Source organism: Nanorana parkeri, unplaced genomic scaffold (genome assembly GCF_000935625.1).
Source record: "Nanorana parkeri isolate BGI_ZX_2015 unplaced genomic scaffold, ASM93562v1 scaffold2402, whole genome shotgun sequence".
NCBI classification, from domain to species: domain Eukaryota; kingdom Metazoa; phylum Chordata; class Amphibia; order Anura; family Dicroglossidae; genus Nanorana; species Nanorana parkeri.
The window spans coordinates 27646-44556 of NW_017308670.1; the positions used below are offsets into that span (position 1 = coordinate 27646).

At 41.2% G+C, this 16911-nt stretch overlaps 1 protein-coding gene across 2 annotated transcripts in view; it reads right to left on the reverse strand.

The window, feature by feature from the left end:
* Positions 1 to 16911, reverse strand: part of HOMER3 (homer scaffolding protein 3) — a 131269-nt gene that overhangs the window by 6752 nt on the left and 107606 nt on the right. For both annotated transcript variants that reach the window (XM_018573500.1, XM_018573499.1), the window contains 2 exons: positions 12762 to 12872; positions 11923 to 12003 (listed from right to left, as the gene is read on the reverse strand). In XM_018573500.1, coding sequence (XP_018429002.1) covers positions 11923 to 12003; positions 12762 to 12872 — 192 coding nt within the window. The remainder of the gene's footprint in view (positions 1 to 11922; positions 12004 to 12761; positions 12873 to 16911) is intronic.

The window sequence follows — 16911 nt, forward strand, 5'->3', positions numbered from 1 at the left end:
GCTTGTCAAGTGCTCTGCAGGAAAATAGCTCATTCCCCTTAAAGGGCCCCTAACAGGAACACAGTCCGTAATACAAAACCTAATGGGATTGCTAGCCCTTCTCAGTCTGCTATAAAGAAAAGTGATTTTATTGCTGTTTTTTCCTCTTACTTTCTGTCCCAGTAACCACACAGGATATGAGGGGAAACTTTCCCAATGAGGTCATGCACAGCAATGAACACTTGCCAGGATTTCTTTAAATGTGTATCCTTGTTGAATAGCATCCATCCGAGAGGAAACATGTTTTGGCTGGGGTTCTACAGGTGGTGTTGTAATTTCCTTGTGAAGTTTGCTATGTTGTAATAGGAATAAAAGAATACATCTACTTGCACTGTCAAGCTGCTGCATTGAGGGACCCAGCAACCTGTCACACAGATGCTCTGATTTTATCTTGAAAGCTGGAAGCTTACATAAAAAGCAGACACTTCACAACATGAAGCCTTCACAAGCACTCTGTGTGGCAGATCAATGTGCCGGCAAAGCAAGAAATGTGTAGAGGTGACCTGCACTAGTCTGCTCTTCATGCTAATGCACTTAACCATATTAACTGTGACAAAACAGATATTCCATGTTTGCTCATTAACAACAGTTCAAGGTCATCAATATAGCAGTAATTTCTCCTCACTCCACAGCAAGGACTAGCACGTGAAGCAGTTGCAAAACAGTCATTTAAAGAGTGAATACATTTTGAATGCATATGTTTTAATCTGCTGCAAGAACTAATAAACTAGCAAAGTACTGCATTTTAATATGAGCTAATTTGCGTTGCTACATGTTCTGTCTAGTTTTCTTATGACTCCGTTATATTGCATTTTGTGAAGTACAGAAATAAAATCCTAATAACCACATTTCATCCATATTCTGTTTAGGCCTGATCTTGGAATGAGGGCTAAGTGGGAACAAGGCATAGTGCATGTCAAACATGGAGAAATATTCACATATGTAAACCAAAGTAACTTGCATTTTAAAATAATCTACAGACCTCAGAAAGCCACACTTTAAATCAGGAATGTACATATATATGCATATATAGTATCTTTTTGTGTTGATGTGTGTTTTGTACGTTCCATGAGGAACGTTCCAATAGGATGTGCGGGATCCCTTGTGTGTTTCTGTACCTTTTAAGGAGGTTGGGCGTCCTTCTGACAAACCTGCACCCAATTTGAAATCTTCTGCCCCCATGTGCTCCAAGATGGAGACTCTCATAGTTTAGAGTTAGGACCGCACTATAAGAGGTGCCTTGGCGCGGCAGTGCAGCTTACACATCCTCGGCTGAAGACGTGTATCCAAACCTCTGTCATTATCCTTAGTGGTGAGACATGTTGTTTTACATGCTGGTTTTGTAAGCGTGCCATGATGCCTTTCTGCTGTCCATCTACAATTGGCCACCATCCCAGATAGCAAGCAATTGAGCTGCAAGTTAATAAATGACTTGCAAAACTATTGCTAGACTTGCCAAGCTTCACAATTTTGTTGCACAATTACAGCAAGTCTGCATTGCAAGTCTCCAGATCAACGTGCTTTGCAAAAGTGCTGTACACTTGCAGAGTTCTTGCTAAGACCTGCAGCAGCCAAGCAAATTTGCTACAAATTCAAAAAGTGTAAACTAGAACTTGTGCTGCAAGTGCTCTGCAAGTCTACAACTTGCCAGGAATAAGTGCAGCAAGTTAAGAATTACAATTTAACCCTGCCACAAGTTTATGGCAAGTTATCCTTGCTATCTGGGATGTGAGTTGGCCCTTCTTTCAGTGTCCACCAATGTACAGGGGAATTTCTGAACTGACTGGTAATGTAAGGGGTCCATTTACCACTGACAACTAATGTGAGGGGACCCTTTTCCACTGACCTGAAATTTGGGGGAGGTCCTTCTTCCCCTGACCATCAATGTAAGTGGGTAGTTCTACACTAAATCACACGATCAGTCTTAGGAGGATATTCATAAAGTAGTGAATGTGACTTTCACCATTCACTGGTGGTGAATTTATCACTGATATTTAAAACACACGCAACAGGAAGATTAGCCTGTAGTAAATGTTTGCTGAAAGTCAGATTGACTGCTTAAAAAAAAACCACCTTAATGTTGTAATAACATACATAGTATTTGAGGTTGAATAAAGACATAAGTCCATCAAGTCCAACCTATTGCGTGTATGCATTTATGTTTGAGCTGGTGTGTATGAGTCCATGTGTGATTTTGCTCTTAGCAGCACCTGTATCCCTGAATGTTACGGTCTCCAAGGAACTCGTCCAAGAGTTTCTTGAATCATTCCACACTCTTAGCTGAAATCATTTCCTGCGGCAGTGAGTTCCAGACCTTAACCGCTCTGTGAAGAACCCCTTGCGCCCCGTGTGTTGAAATTTCTTTCTACCAATTTTTGGTGGTGCCCTCTGGTCTTTGTTACGGAGCTAACCATAAAGAGTTTGTCAATAATGTTGCTGTCACCATTGAACAGTTTATTCAAGAAAATCATGTCCCCCTTAATCTCCTAACCTCCAAAGAGAACATATTTCATTTAAAAAAACCTTGTTTCATAGCTCAGGTCCTCAAACCCCTTAATGAGTTTGGTTGCCCTCCGCTGGACTTTTTCCAGCTCAAGGATATATTTTCTTAGTACCGGTGACCAAAACTGGACCGCGTACTCCAGATGTGGCTGAACCAGTGATCTGTAAAGTGGCAAAATTATAGACTTGTCCCTGCAATACATTCCCTTCTTAATGCAAGACAGGACTCTGCTTGCTTTGTTTACAACAGCCTGGCACTGCGAGCTATTCTTCAATCTGCGGTCTACAATGACCCCCAAATCCTTCTCCATTTCCGACTTCCCTAGTGCCACCCCCATAAGTGTATAGTCCATTTGCCTATTTTTAACTCCATTTGCCTATTTTTAACTCCAAAGTGCATTACTTTGCATTTATCGACATTGAACTTCATCTGCCATACAGTTGCCCATTCCCCGATTTTATCCAGGTCCTCCTGTAATGTTACAATGTCTAAATCTGTGTCTATTACCCTCGCAATGTTAATATCATCAGAAAAAACTGAGACATGGCTATTTACTCCCTCCCCGATATCAATAATAAACAAGTTGAAGAGCATGGGGCCAAGCACAGAACCCTGGAGCACGCCACTCATGACCTCATACCAGTCTGAAAAGGTGCCATTAATCGATACTCTTTGTACACGTTCCTGTAACCAGTTTTCTATCCACTTGCACACTATTTCCGCTATGGCGATAGACCTTAGCTTGTTTAACAAGCGTTTATGTGGCACGTATCAAATGCTTTGGAAAAGTCCAGATACACTACGTCCACCGGCCTCCCTCCATCCAGATCTCTACTTACCCCTTCAAAAAAGGTTAGCGGGTTGGTCTGGCAAGAACGATCCTTCCTAAATCCATGCTGGTTATCAGTTGTTATGCCATTAACCTGAACAAATTCCACTAAGTAGTCCTTAATAATTCCCTCTAACAGTTTGCATACTATGGATGTCAGACTGAGTAATGGTTTCCTATTATGACACTGAGGCTGATTAACTGATTATAGTGAAGGATGACTTAACAGTCGTTTTAAATGTGCTGCCAAGGCAATAGACCACATGTTATCTACAGAACAAGTCAAATAAGGATTTATTGTACTTTATTGTTGAGGTCGTTCAATTTTTATTTATTTTTTTACCTCAACAAGCTTAAGTTTTGTTTTAAAGATGGGAGTTGTATTGGCATGATCCAAACCAAAGTTTAGGCATGAGGCTGGTTAATAAAACCAGCAATAATTAGCCTGCGGAAATGTAAAGCTTGTAGGTAGGACCGGAATAGGGGAACTGATGCTCAGGCACAGCCCAAAAATGGTGCCCCCCTTGGCCCTTCCATTGCTTAACTGACAAGACATTAAATATCAATAAGTAACTCCCTTTATGAGGGAATGTATTTTCAAATGTTTTTTTTTCATGTAATATCATATTATGGCCACTAGATCTCTGTATGTCCCTTTTGCAAAAAAGCAAAACAATGGTTTTTACCTGCCTGCTAACAAGTTTCCTTTGATTGTACACTGAATCACACATGCAAGCTGAGCGTACAATTTCAGTATTCCTTGAGTTCCGGGAGGAACTCCCATTCGCAAGACTTGCGTTATAATTGCATAAAGAAGGTCTGGAAGCAGTGAAAATAGCTTTTAATATTGTAGAAGATATCTTAGATATACAGAAAAAAAAATTTCCAAAATTCCAAAATGCCCAGATTTTGCTTTGACCTGTAACTTTTTCTGTCACAAGGATGATCCCATCTTCCAAAGACGCGAAAACTTGATTGTTTAAATGATTATTCTTGACATTATATACATATAATTGATTTCTAATCAGTAATGATTGACATATTTATGTGATTTTCACCATTTTGTAGATATTTATGATATCTCTATTTAATGGGGTTTTATGTACACTTAGGTGACTGGCAAGTATTCAAATGTATAGTTTAGATAGAGGCGCTGTCTTACTTGTTTATTTTAATTTTATTGATATTAGTTTGGGATTGCATAGCTGCTTAGTTAGGTTATATTGGTTCCTGAATTCCATATTAATTTGTCTATCCCTTGTAAAGGCATACATCTAGAAATCTAAAGGTTTGGTGAGTTTTCATCCACATGGGTGAAAAGATGGAGGTGTAAGAATTAGAAGGAAGAGGAATTGAAAGCTTAAGCTTAAAAAGGTGGTAATGAAGCACTGGCACTTGTAATATTATTCCGAGAAATATTTTGTGCATTATCTTTTGATGTGGAAAGGATGGACACTGGAAATGTGCGATTTGTTTCATTCCAAATGTAAAATTGTTAGGAATTTCTACATATTTCGAAAAAAACAAAAAACAAATCTGAACATATCCGAAGGAAAAAAAATTCAGATGCATCCAAATTTTTTTTCCAATGTCATTCGGAATGAATTTATGTTGATAAATGTTAAAGAAAAACAAAACAGCATGGAGTCCCCTTCCCAATTTATACCAAACCCTTTAGGTCTGGTAGGAATTTTAAGGGGGTTTTTTTTTTTTACTATATAATCAAAAAAGGAAAAGAAAAAAAAAGTTTCCCTACATGTTATAAAACATTTATTTTTACCCATATTTTTGGTAAAACATAAAAGTCGGGGTCACGTCGGGTAAATAGACACCAAACATGTCAAGCCTTAAAATTGCGTGCACCCGCGAAATCGCAAAAAAATGCCCATAGGCGATGCTTAAAACGCTTTTACTGCTCATCAGTTTAGTGTTATCGGTGATTGATGGCCCTAAAATCATTGCTCTCACTCCGACGTTTGCGGCGATATGTAACATGTGCGGCACAATCGGCGTTTACGCACGTAGGTGCACCCTACGCATATCTGAGTGTGTATGTGGTGGGCGGGGACTTAAAAAAATTGTTTTCTTTTTAAAAATTTGTATGCTTTATTTTTTTTATGATTCTTTAATTTTTTGTATTACTTTTTTTTTTGGCACAACTTTATTGCTATTACATCGGGGGCTAAGAAGCCCCCGATATAATAGCCGATTTACATGACAGGTCCTCTTTATGGAGACATCAGGGGTCTCCAAGACCCCTAATGTCACCTAGGGACCCCCAGAGAAGCTGATGAAGCAGAGAAGGAGCTGCGGGGTTTGCGAACCATATTGAGAGGATTGGCATGTTATTGCCATTGTCTGGAGGAACCAGACGGTGGCCCTAAAGATTGAGGCCGGAGCAGCAGTGCTGCAAGAGAGACAGATGTCGGTGAGCCCTTATCTGTTGTATGCTACAGCGAGCTATTTATGTTGGATTTCATGTTATCTACCGTTTTGAAAGCAAATAAACTGCATCTGACTTGCACCTCCGGTCTACAGTGGAGTGTCCTTGTTACAACACACATATACACACACCACACACACAGTTAATATACTGTATAAATTAGTGCTGCAGCTTTAGGTTAATGTCTCTGTTAATGTTAGAGTATTCTTTTCAGCCATTTTACTATTTGATAATGCAAATTAGTAGGTTCATCAATGACTGTCTCCCATATGTCTGTATATCCATCTAAAGAATTGTCAGCCAAAATGAGTTTGTCCATCAGTATCTGCCTACCTACCTGTTGATTTACAGTAGCTGGGTCTGTCTGTCTACGTTATTACCTTTCTCTGTGTTATTTCCAGGCTTACCATCAATACCAATCAGAATTCCTATCTTATGTCTGTCTGTAACCGTGCTAGTCTGTCAATAATGGTGGTCACGGCACTACTTCCCATATGTGTGTGAGCCAGTCTATCTGTTCATCAATGCCAGAATATTCAACATTGTCTGTGGTTTTCTCAGTGTTAATCAGTATATCTGTGTCTGTCTGTGTATGTATGTATATCCATCTGTCTGTGTCACTACCAGTATGCCAGTGTTAATCATTCTCATAGTGTAAACTAGTCTGTCTTTCTGCCTGTCTGTATTCATGCCAAGTCTGTCCATGTGATAATTACTATTTCAAACTGCAGAACAAATTCCACTTGAAAAAAATGAATTTTAAAGGATAAACTGAATTATAAAATGTATGATTATGGCCATTCTTTATATCTTTTCATTATGGTTTCATACATACAGTATACATAGGTGATTAATGCAGGACTGCCTAACATGCTCGGGGTGGTAGATATGCATATCGGGTGAAGAGGCAGCAGAAGCCTTCTGTGCTTGCTGATCTATGATTTTAATATGCTCTTCCGGTTTCTTCAGCATAAGAACATTTGTTACAGCACCATGTACTGCACAACCACTTGCAGAGACGAACAGCATTTTCTATGTTTTTTCTACTGCTAGTTATTGTTAGCATGCGGCCAATTCTATGGGATTCACCAGGACTCACGAGAAAACCATTGTTATCTGTACTAAAATACAATAAGATTTTTGTGTTACTAAGAAGCCGAGGTAATGTACATAAATGTATGTGTACCTGTATGAATATATACACACACAGTACATAGACAAACACACTGAAAGGTTTTGCTCTGTAAGGAAATCTCAGTGGAGACCTAGCTTGCTTCATGTGGAGTGTGGAATAAAGTGCTCCCCCCTTATTCTGAACTTCTCCCTTCCAACATGTTAGAATAACAGGGAGCTAGCTCTGTATCCTTCAACAAAGCATCAGGGCAAAGAATTGCCATGGCAACCCGGAGTAAGCTGACAATGAGAATGCACAGCTAAACAAAGCCACGTGAATTAAAGAGAATTCAAGACACAAATGTATAGAAATATATAATCCACGGGTTAAATGTCATCACAAGTGATAATTTCCTGTACCGTCTGACAAAATCTGTTACACTACATGTCCTAAAACTGGAGATGCTATGCACTAGAAACTGCAAGATGATCTGCAAATGCCGACTGTACAGCTGCAGAACTACTGTATCTGTGCAAAAATGTTTTTCTTTTAATCTTGACTCTCTCCTTGAACGGTGCAGCAGCTTCACTGGCCTTGTATGGAAATTGTATACATAAAGACAGACAAGCTGCAGCAAAGACAGTTTTCAACTAACAGCTTAGCACCCATATTGCTGCAATGTGCAGAGAAATTACAATTCCTTGCTTATTCATTGTTTAGCAAGAGATACCCAAAGTCACATCTACATTGACAATTTGTGTGAAAATGATGGAAAAAGTTTTTTAAAGAGGACCTTTACCCATATCTTCAAAATAATAACAAAGGTACCTTTAGAAAGGTTTAGTAATTACAATCTACAAACACATATTTCTATTTAATTGTCGGCTTTTATTTTTTGTATATGCAGGTTACTAGGTCTCCCTTTACTTCCTGGAACTCTGGCACATGTGACTAGGACATGTGACCATGCACATCATCTCAGGGAGGAAAATGCATTTCACTGAGATCTCGTGAGATTTCCCAGCAATGCTCTGCTGATGTAACCTTCCCAGGAAGCCAGGAAGTAGAAAAAAAAGAAATTGGAAGTAAAATAAAAATATGTTTGTTTAACCACTCCCGGGTCGCAATACATCTTTATACGGCGGCCCGCAGAAGTGGTTAAAACAAGAACACTGCTGCTTGTTCTTGGTGTCGTTTTTAACAGCCGGCGATGGCTGTTAATGTACAAGCGATCCGGCGTCTATACAGCTGCCGGATCGTTTTTACCGAGCAGCGATGTGCGGAATTTGGCTTCCCCGGGCTCCACTGTACCTGCCTGGCCCTGGGACCGGCTAGGCGGGTCTCCCGCAACAATCGGAGAGAGATTCAGCGGCTTCCAGCCACTGATCTCTCCTCCGATCACTGTACCTCGAAGTGATGTGTATTACATAACTTTCGGTGTCACTATTTTCAGTCTCCGGCTCGTAGAGACAGGAGATGAAGCTGGGGAAGCAGATCTCTGCTTCCTCAGCTTCTTTGGGGTCCCTAGGTGACATTAGGGACCCCAAAAGTGTCCCCTATGGCAAATTTTGGGTATTTACGTTTTTTGCGGCTTCCTGCGTGAACGTAATTTTAAGGATTGACATGTTTGGTGTCTATTTACTCGATGTGACCCCGTCTTTTATATTTTACCAAAAAATAGGGTATTATATTTTGTTTCTGTGCACTACATTTTAATTGTTTTTTTTATCCTAAAAATACTGTTTTGATAAACATTTGCGCGAATACCAGGCGACATAAAAAATTGCAACTAGCATTTTTTTTTAATTCTATAGCGCCTCTGCTTTCAGAACATGTATCATTGTTTGGTGGTTTGAAAATTTATGTGTGGCTTCGCCTGCATGGCAGCGTCATCTATTCCTAGATATTTGACAAGATTTGTGAATGCAGAAACTACAAGTCCCGTCTGTCACCTTGGCAGGAAGTGAGCTGCTATTTTTCATTAGTAATTCCATACAAAAGCTAGATTTTTCAGGCTACTGCTTATATGCAATTATCATTTGTAGATGTTATCTACAAGATAGCAAATCTACACTTTTTAAATTCAGGTTCGCTTTAAGCTGGTCTAATGAAGCAAAGGATAAGCAGCTTCTGAGTAGGACATAATCAATAACTAATTTAGTGGCATATTTAACATTTTAAGGTAGCAGTTGGCATCTGTGTTGGGAACAGTTTTAATACTTTAATAAGCTTCAAGTTATATTACATTAAAATGGATAAGTGTACCTTAAAAGTAAATTAAATTAATAGACATAACATTTAAAAAGAACTTTGCAATATACTGGTATTTTTTGGCCTTTTTTAAATTCAACTTCAGGATCATCGGTAGTAGTCACTTTTCTTCCCCCTAACAGGGTTATTCACGAAGGAGCCGAAGGATCCAGACGTAGCTTCGGCTGATCTTTCGGCTCTCTTCGGCCACTGGAGCCCTTTGGTTCACTCAAACCGAAAAGCTGCTGTACGGGCTGTTCACAAAAGCCCGTACAGCAGCCAAAGGTGGCCGGGCGGCTCAGCCGAGCCGAAGGCATATGCTTCGGTTCGACTGAGCCGAAGCGGGGCGTACAGCTGGCTCCGCCCAGTTGTAATGACGGATCAGCGTCCGCAAATGTCCTGGGGACACTGATCTGTCATTAAACAATAACAACTGGGCGGAGCCGGCCGTGACGTCATGGCTGGCTCTGCCCAGTTCTTGTTCATTGGCCGGGACCTGCTAGAAGACTCTACCAGGTGCCGGCCAATAGGAAACAGTTGGGCGGTGCTAGCTGTCACTGCTAGCTACGCCCAATTGTTGTTTTTTTTATTTTTTTCATTTCTATTTTTAACCCCTTCGGGGCTGTTTAAACTTGTAAAGCCGACTGTCGGCTTTACAAAAGAAGCGATTCTGGCGACTTACCTGTCGCCAGATCGCTTCTGTGTCCCGAAGAAGGGGCCGCCCCCGCTGGACTCCCCCGCCGTGCTTCCCGGGCTCCGTTGCTCCTCCTACGGGCCCGGGACCGGCGTCCTTGGTGTCCGCGGGGAGCTGGGGAGGAGGTCGACAAACTTCCGTTCATCGATCCCCTCCCCGTTCTATGGGTTCTATGCGATCTGCACTTCAATAGCTTATTTCCAGTGTAAAGGTGACACTGGGGGTCTTTTGGACCCCCAGCATCACCTTAAAGAGTACCTGTCACCACCATCTGCTATCACATGGGGGGGCTTGTAAGCCCCCCCAGCACGCAATTTGTAAACTGGGCATGTTGGGTATCGTTTTACTCATTGTAACCTCATCTTTTATATTCATTAAAAAAATGGGTATTTTATTGTGTTCTGGGGCATTTAATTAAATTTGTCACTAAATTTTGGAGTTTAATAAGGAGTTGCGCTAATATTGCGCTACATAAAAATTTGCAACTACCCCCATTCTATAGGGTCTTGGCATTCAGAAAATATATAATGTTTGGGGGTTTAAGTAATTTTCAGGCCTAAAATGTGGAATATAACATGCGTGCAAAAAATGGAAAAAAAGGCCTCAGTCATGAAGGGGTTAAATATATTTATTTTTTACTTTTGCTATTTGTTTACATTTAAAAAATATATTTTTTCAACCTTTTTTTTTATTTTTAACTATTTTCACTCACTTTCTATTCTGCTCGGTAACACGGAGGTACCAAGCAGAATAGCTGAGTCGAATGCTGCTTGGCGGCATTTGGCTATTCACTCACTGCCATTCGGCCCCTATGAGTATAGGGGTGAACGGCAGCAAGCGAGCTGCCGGAGCTTCGGCTCAGCCGATCCAGATGCTGGATTGGCTGAGTTGAATCCTTCTGCACTTTGGCTCAGACGAACATGCAGAGCATGTTCGGCTGACCGTGGTGCAGCCGATGTATGGCTGATTTCAGACGATACACGGCTGAAATTAGCCGTACTGAGCCGGAGTGAATAGCCGAACGTAGTTTGGCTCACTTCACTTCGGCTGGGTTATTCACTCGGCTGCCTTCAGCAGCTTTGTGAATATCCCCCTAAATCTTCAGTCACCACAACCTTCACTCCACTAAAGCTATACAAATAGGTACATAAATTAACCCAATAGGGATGAAGAAATCTTTCTTACCCAAAATACAATGGATGAGAGCAGCAAGGATCAATCAGAGAATCAGAGATGTATGTACTACCATTGAAGGTACACAGTCGAACTAAAGGGCTGCTGTAGGAGCTACTCACAATAGCTTCTACAGCAGCTGAAGGCAGCTGAGCAGCTCGGCCGAGCCGAAGGCATATGCTTCAGCTCGACTGAGCCGAAGTGACAGCCGAAGCAGAGACAGCCGTGATCTCTAGGCTGGCTCCGCCCAGTTGTAAATGACCTGGGGACGCTGATCTGTCATTAAACAATAACAAACGGGGCGGAGCCAGTCGTGAAGTCATGGCCGGCTCCACCCAGTTGTTATTCATTGGCGGGGACCTGCTAGAAGACTCTAGCAGGTGCCGGCCAATAGGAAACAGTTGGGCGGAGCTAGCCGTCACCGCTAGCTCCGCCTAATTTTTTTTCTTTAAAATATATATTTTTTTTTAAAATGTTTAATGTTTTTAAAATCATTTTGCACATTTTTTTTTTAAATTTTCACTTATTTGCTTCTCTGCTCAGGTAACAAATACAGACCAGTATCTCACTTAAATGCACCCTACACAGATGCAGGAAGCAATGCTTTTGAACACATTTAAGTGAGATACTGGTCTGTATTTGTTACCTCTATGAATAAGCCTGCGGGTGAAACACGATTAAGATATGTTTTATAACTTGTCCAGTTGATGTTCCATCCAAGATTGGTCAAGCGGTAGGTTTCTGGCCATCCCAAAAGAGATATTATAATCATCCCATCCAGTTAAAAACATCCCATTAGTCAACTATCATTCACGTATGAAAGTTTATTTATCAATTAGGCAAATCAAATCTAAGCTGTAAACCTAATGTATCTTACCCGTAGCTTCTGCAAGAGATCATCTCGCTCACTCTCCAGTTCTGTGAGGTCTGGTCTTTGTCCTTTCAGATGGAGTATCTCCTATAGCCAGAGTGAAGGAAAACCATTATATCTCTATATACAGTATATGGACTACAATCTGTATCAAAATATTAACTGCCTTAGAAATTCAGACACTTTGTACTTGCTGGTTGCATTAGGTTAGCCTCTTCTTTCATACCTAAATAAAACATACTTCTAAATGCTAATTTCCTATGTTATAACACAGGCATGGTCCACCATGCCAGTGATGTCCACTGGCAGTACATAAAAGTTTTGCTCAGTGCACTGACACTGTGCTTGAACAACTGATTCCTTTTGGTTTTTATGCGCCTAAGTACCCTGTTCTATGAAAGCAGACTATTGATATGTTTTTTAATCCAGCCCATCCATGGGTTCCTTCTGTTGTCTGGCTGCCATCAGTTTGAATCTTCATCTGCCCTTACCTTTGCTTATTTCTGGACTATACTATTGATGAGTCAGTCCTTAAATTCAGATGCCTATCACTGGTTGCCCAGCAAATTACACAACAACATCCAAATTCACTAAAGGAATTAGGACATTGATTCCTGTGTTGTACCCCTGCAACACCTTTCTCGCCAAGTCAGTTTCAAAAGGCTAAGCAGAATAACAAGAATAAAGTTCTCCAAGGTCAGCTCTTCCCTTTACATGACTCCAATCATCCATGTTTTCATATATATCCATGGCTTTTCTAAACTTTTATCAATCTGTGTCACTACCATTGGTATTGCAGGGTGTCTACTTAAGCCTGTAACATGTACATATGATTAAGTATTTACCTCTTCTTTACTCTTTAGTAGGCTTTCCAAATCCCGCAGTCTTTCAGTAAGGTCGCTTTCTTGGTCTGTATCTGTCAATGTGGACTGGGACTTTGACTCCAATTCTGCCACCTGTAAGATAATTATACATAGGGAGAAGCTGTGGTTATATGTTATATAAAAGAAAGGAAACTGCTAGAACCAATCTCATCTATGGCTGCTTTAGGGTTTGTGATAATGGACTTTGGTGCTGTTAACAGGTGTGAACTTCAAGTCCATGGGAAAGCAAATCCTGCTTAAAGCAGGTCTAATGAAGGTCAGAAGGAGGTCAACTTTTAGATTGTAAGCCCTTAGGTGCAGGGCCCTCCTTACCATCTTGTCTTGAATTGTATTGTGATTGTAGTGTCTTCCTAATGTAATGTCCAAGAAGTAGATAATCCAACTATTTAATAAACCATACCCTCATTTGATTTATTACAATCATGCCAATCCTATCTTTTACAGCAGAATTCCCCCACTGCAGGTTTCTCTCCATTTTATCCAGCTCTACATGCTTGCATATGTAATACAATTGACCAAAGCACATTAGTGGTGTATTTGTAACAATAAAGGTTCCTGGACCACATTTTTCTAGATAAAATGAACCTTCTTGTCAAAATTGCAATATAATACAGTTGCCAGCTCCCAGATAACACAACTGCATCTCATAGGATATTGGACTTAATTTCCAACATCTAGTACACAAGTACACAGTGAATCTAATTCCAGAAAATGCAAAAGCAGATGAAGCCAAAAATCATTTTGTAAAGATGTTATGTAGCCATACTTGTGAACATTTTCAACCTAAATTCTAAAACAAAATAGCTTATGTCTGTTATCTTTGCAGACATGTATCTCTCAACAATCTGACACTCACAGGAGTTATAATAAATACCTACTTTACATTTGTTTTTGCCCTCTATACTTCCTAGTTTGGAAGTTAAGCAATAAAATGACATTTATTCTCAATTGTATTTTAATTAGCCTGACAAAAGGGACCCTGTGTCTTTGCTTGTTGCTTGTGATTAGCTCTAGTTAGCCATTAAAGGTATAACTCTCAGTTACTTCTATCTATCTATCTATCTATCTCAGGGGCGTCCTGAGGTTGTGTATCACCCGGAGCGGAGAAGGGGGTGACACCCCGCTGTGATGTCATCGCGCATGCACGGTTATCTTATTGACGCCTGCCGGCAGCCATCTTGGTTATGGACGCCGAAAGAGAGGAGGGGACATTCACACGGCGGGATAAGGTATGCCGCCGGGTCCCCTCCTTTCTCCTGACACTGTCGGGCTCTCGGTCCATGACCGAGTGCCCGACTTTTCGTAGGGAGGGGTGAAACCAAAATGACTGTCAGTCATTTTGGTGTCACCCCTCCAATGGTGGCACCCCCGCACCCCCCTTGTGACGCCACTGCTATCTATCTATCTATCTCCATCCATCCAGTCTATTGTAATATGGCTGGAAGATAACCATTTCCATATACAAGAAGCTGAAATTATATTTGGTATATTTTGAAGGACGGCTGGATTCACACCACTTGCAATGACATGCATTTTTTTAAGCATTGCATCATGTGCATTTTTTCCACTGCAGGAGCCATGTTCTATTTTCACCCAGTGCAGCACAATGTTATAAACTGGCCCTAGTGTAAACAATGGATTTCAGCTTTTATTGCGTTGGACCTGCATAGAGAAATCCAACCCGATGCATATGGATTAGGAATTATGAAGTCAAAAAACAACTGCCCTAATAAGCAGCGCAAGGTTAAATTGCAGTTTGTTGTATAATTTTTTCACATACCTGTGAGCACTGATGCAAACTAAGCCTTGCTGGTATTAAGCTGATAAAAAGCCTATAGAAATTACCATTTCCAGTCACTACAATTAGGGCATACTGCCAGGCCAGCAGCATAAAATAATTTCCTCTGGTAGCAGGCTTACTAGAGATTCGGTGTTAAAGTTGCTTACATGAAATCTCAATGCTTCTTATAAGCATGACTTGCATTAAATAAAAAAATTTGACTTCTTGTGTTAAATGCTAACAGCGTGGGATAGAATCCTGCCTGGACTCATGCTGGCAGATAAACTTGAAAGTGTGACATTGAGGAAAAGCTATGAAAAAAAAGCTAACAAGGGGGTCTGCCTGTCCCTGATGCAGTACTGGTTTTCTACTTTAGTTGGTACAGATTACTCTACTTTTCCTTTCTTTGTGTTGTCAATCTAGTTAAAGTATGTCCACTTTTCAGAGTACAGGCTGTATTTTACACCCACACAATATAGCAGCCACCTTTTAAAAAGTCCAGTGATTTTCAAGCATGCTAAACATAACTGTATTTTAAAGGGAACACAGCTGGGAAGATTAACCATACAGGTTATGGTGAGACGGGGCTAAAGCAATTGTACCACCCTACTGTACAGAGTGCTATTAAATTTAGTGTTATCAGATTGTAGGTGGTCTGATGCTGATTTGTAGTCTGGGTTAATTTGGTTTCCCCTAATCAATCTGTCATTGTTTGCACCTCTCTGCTGCTAGGTGTACTACAGGGTGTACCCTGGTCACAGAACAGAGCAACCAATGAGGGACTGCTTTGAGTGACTATCCCTCTCCAGTCAATCACTGTTAAGACAATGGTCAGTGGTGCATGGTGGGGGAGGATATAAATACTTGGGGTGGACCACATGAGCTCTCTCTTCCTCCCCTGGGCCCTGCCTGTGGGGAGGCTGCCATGGATTGTCTGATATGGCTGGGCCTGAAGCCTGGGGACTAGCCATGTGATTACCGTGGTGACCGATAGCAGCAGATCCAGTGGTTTCTACTGATGACAAGGACCAGCAACTTCTACCTCAAGTATTGCTGTGTCAGGTGCTCTACCTGCTGTGCATGGAAGCAGTAACTACACTCTGCAATGTAATGGAGACCACATCTGCCTGGATGATCCTAACCCCCCTCCTCTCTCCCTGAATTTCTGCAAAATGTTCTCAGCATCATATCTACAGTCTGGACATCACTTCAATCGATTACTCAAGAGAGCGGTAAGTGCTAATGGGCAAACGAAAGTAATATTATCCCTAGGCAAGAATAATTTGGAGTTGCCGTAACCCATAACAACCGACCCTAGTACTCAAGGTGTGCTGGCATGCTGTGGATCCATAGTAGAGTTTCTTATGGAGGAAACACAGGGAGACCCGCTAGTTCTATTACTGTAGAGCCACCCCTTAGGAGCCTCTGGTAGTGTTATCCTGTGCTGGGATATCGCTGACCGAGTAAGGGGGACGCTACACAATCAAAAAGCCTTTACCCTAATCAGTGCACAGCACCCTGCATGCTACAGAGAGATCACTACAAATAGTAACCAAATGTATTTACTAATCATATAAAGCATGATATTACAGTGTTAAAGTGTATCTAAAGCCAAAACTTTTTTTAGTTTTGGATCGAGTGGGTAAATATTGAACCTTTTGTCAGGTTTTTAGTGTGCGCCTCAGGGGAGATTCACCCTTTCTATTTGCCCTGAGAAACCTTGTCATAGGAACAGAAACTGATAGTAAATACAAAAAAAAAAAATCTTCATTTGTCACAGGACATGAACAAAGCTGAGGAAAAAAATCTCCCAATGGGGACATCCAGGGGCTGACTGGCGTCTTTTGGCCCAGGGGGCAAGTACGACCAGAGGCCCATGTTGCAGTGACTCGGCCCCACTTTGGCAGCTCAGTGAATAACCCCCTCAGTGATAAAGGAGTACTCTGTGTGTCATGAGGGGGTAAAACAAAAATTAACTCCTGAGGGTGCAAAACAAATCTGCAGCTTAAAGTGACATTAAACCCCCAGATTTTTTAACATAAACCAATACTGTAATGTGTGCCTTACTGTAATCCATGGCAGTTTCCCTTCTCTTTGCTGCTCTTCCTTTTAAATCCTCATGTCTTCTCATGCTTGGGGAGAACTTCCCTTTTCAGCTCAGGGCCTCTTCCTGTAGTGCTGGCTCAGGTTACAAGCCTATAGAAACGTATACACAGACACCGTGTACCCATTCCTGAGACAAGGCAGTCTGCTGCAAAACAGAAGTTCTGCCCAGCAGTGGCGTAACCAGAGTTCTGGGCGCCCGGGGCAGAATTTTTTTTTCGCCCCCCC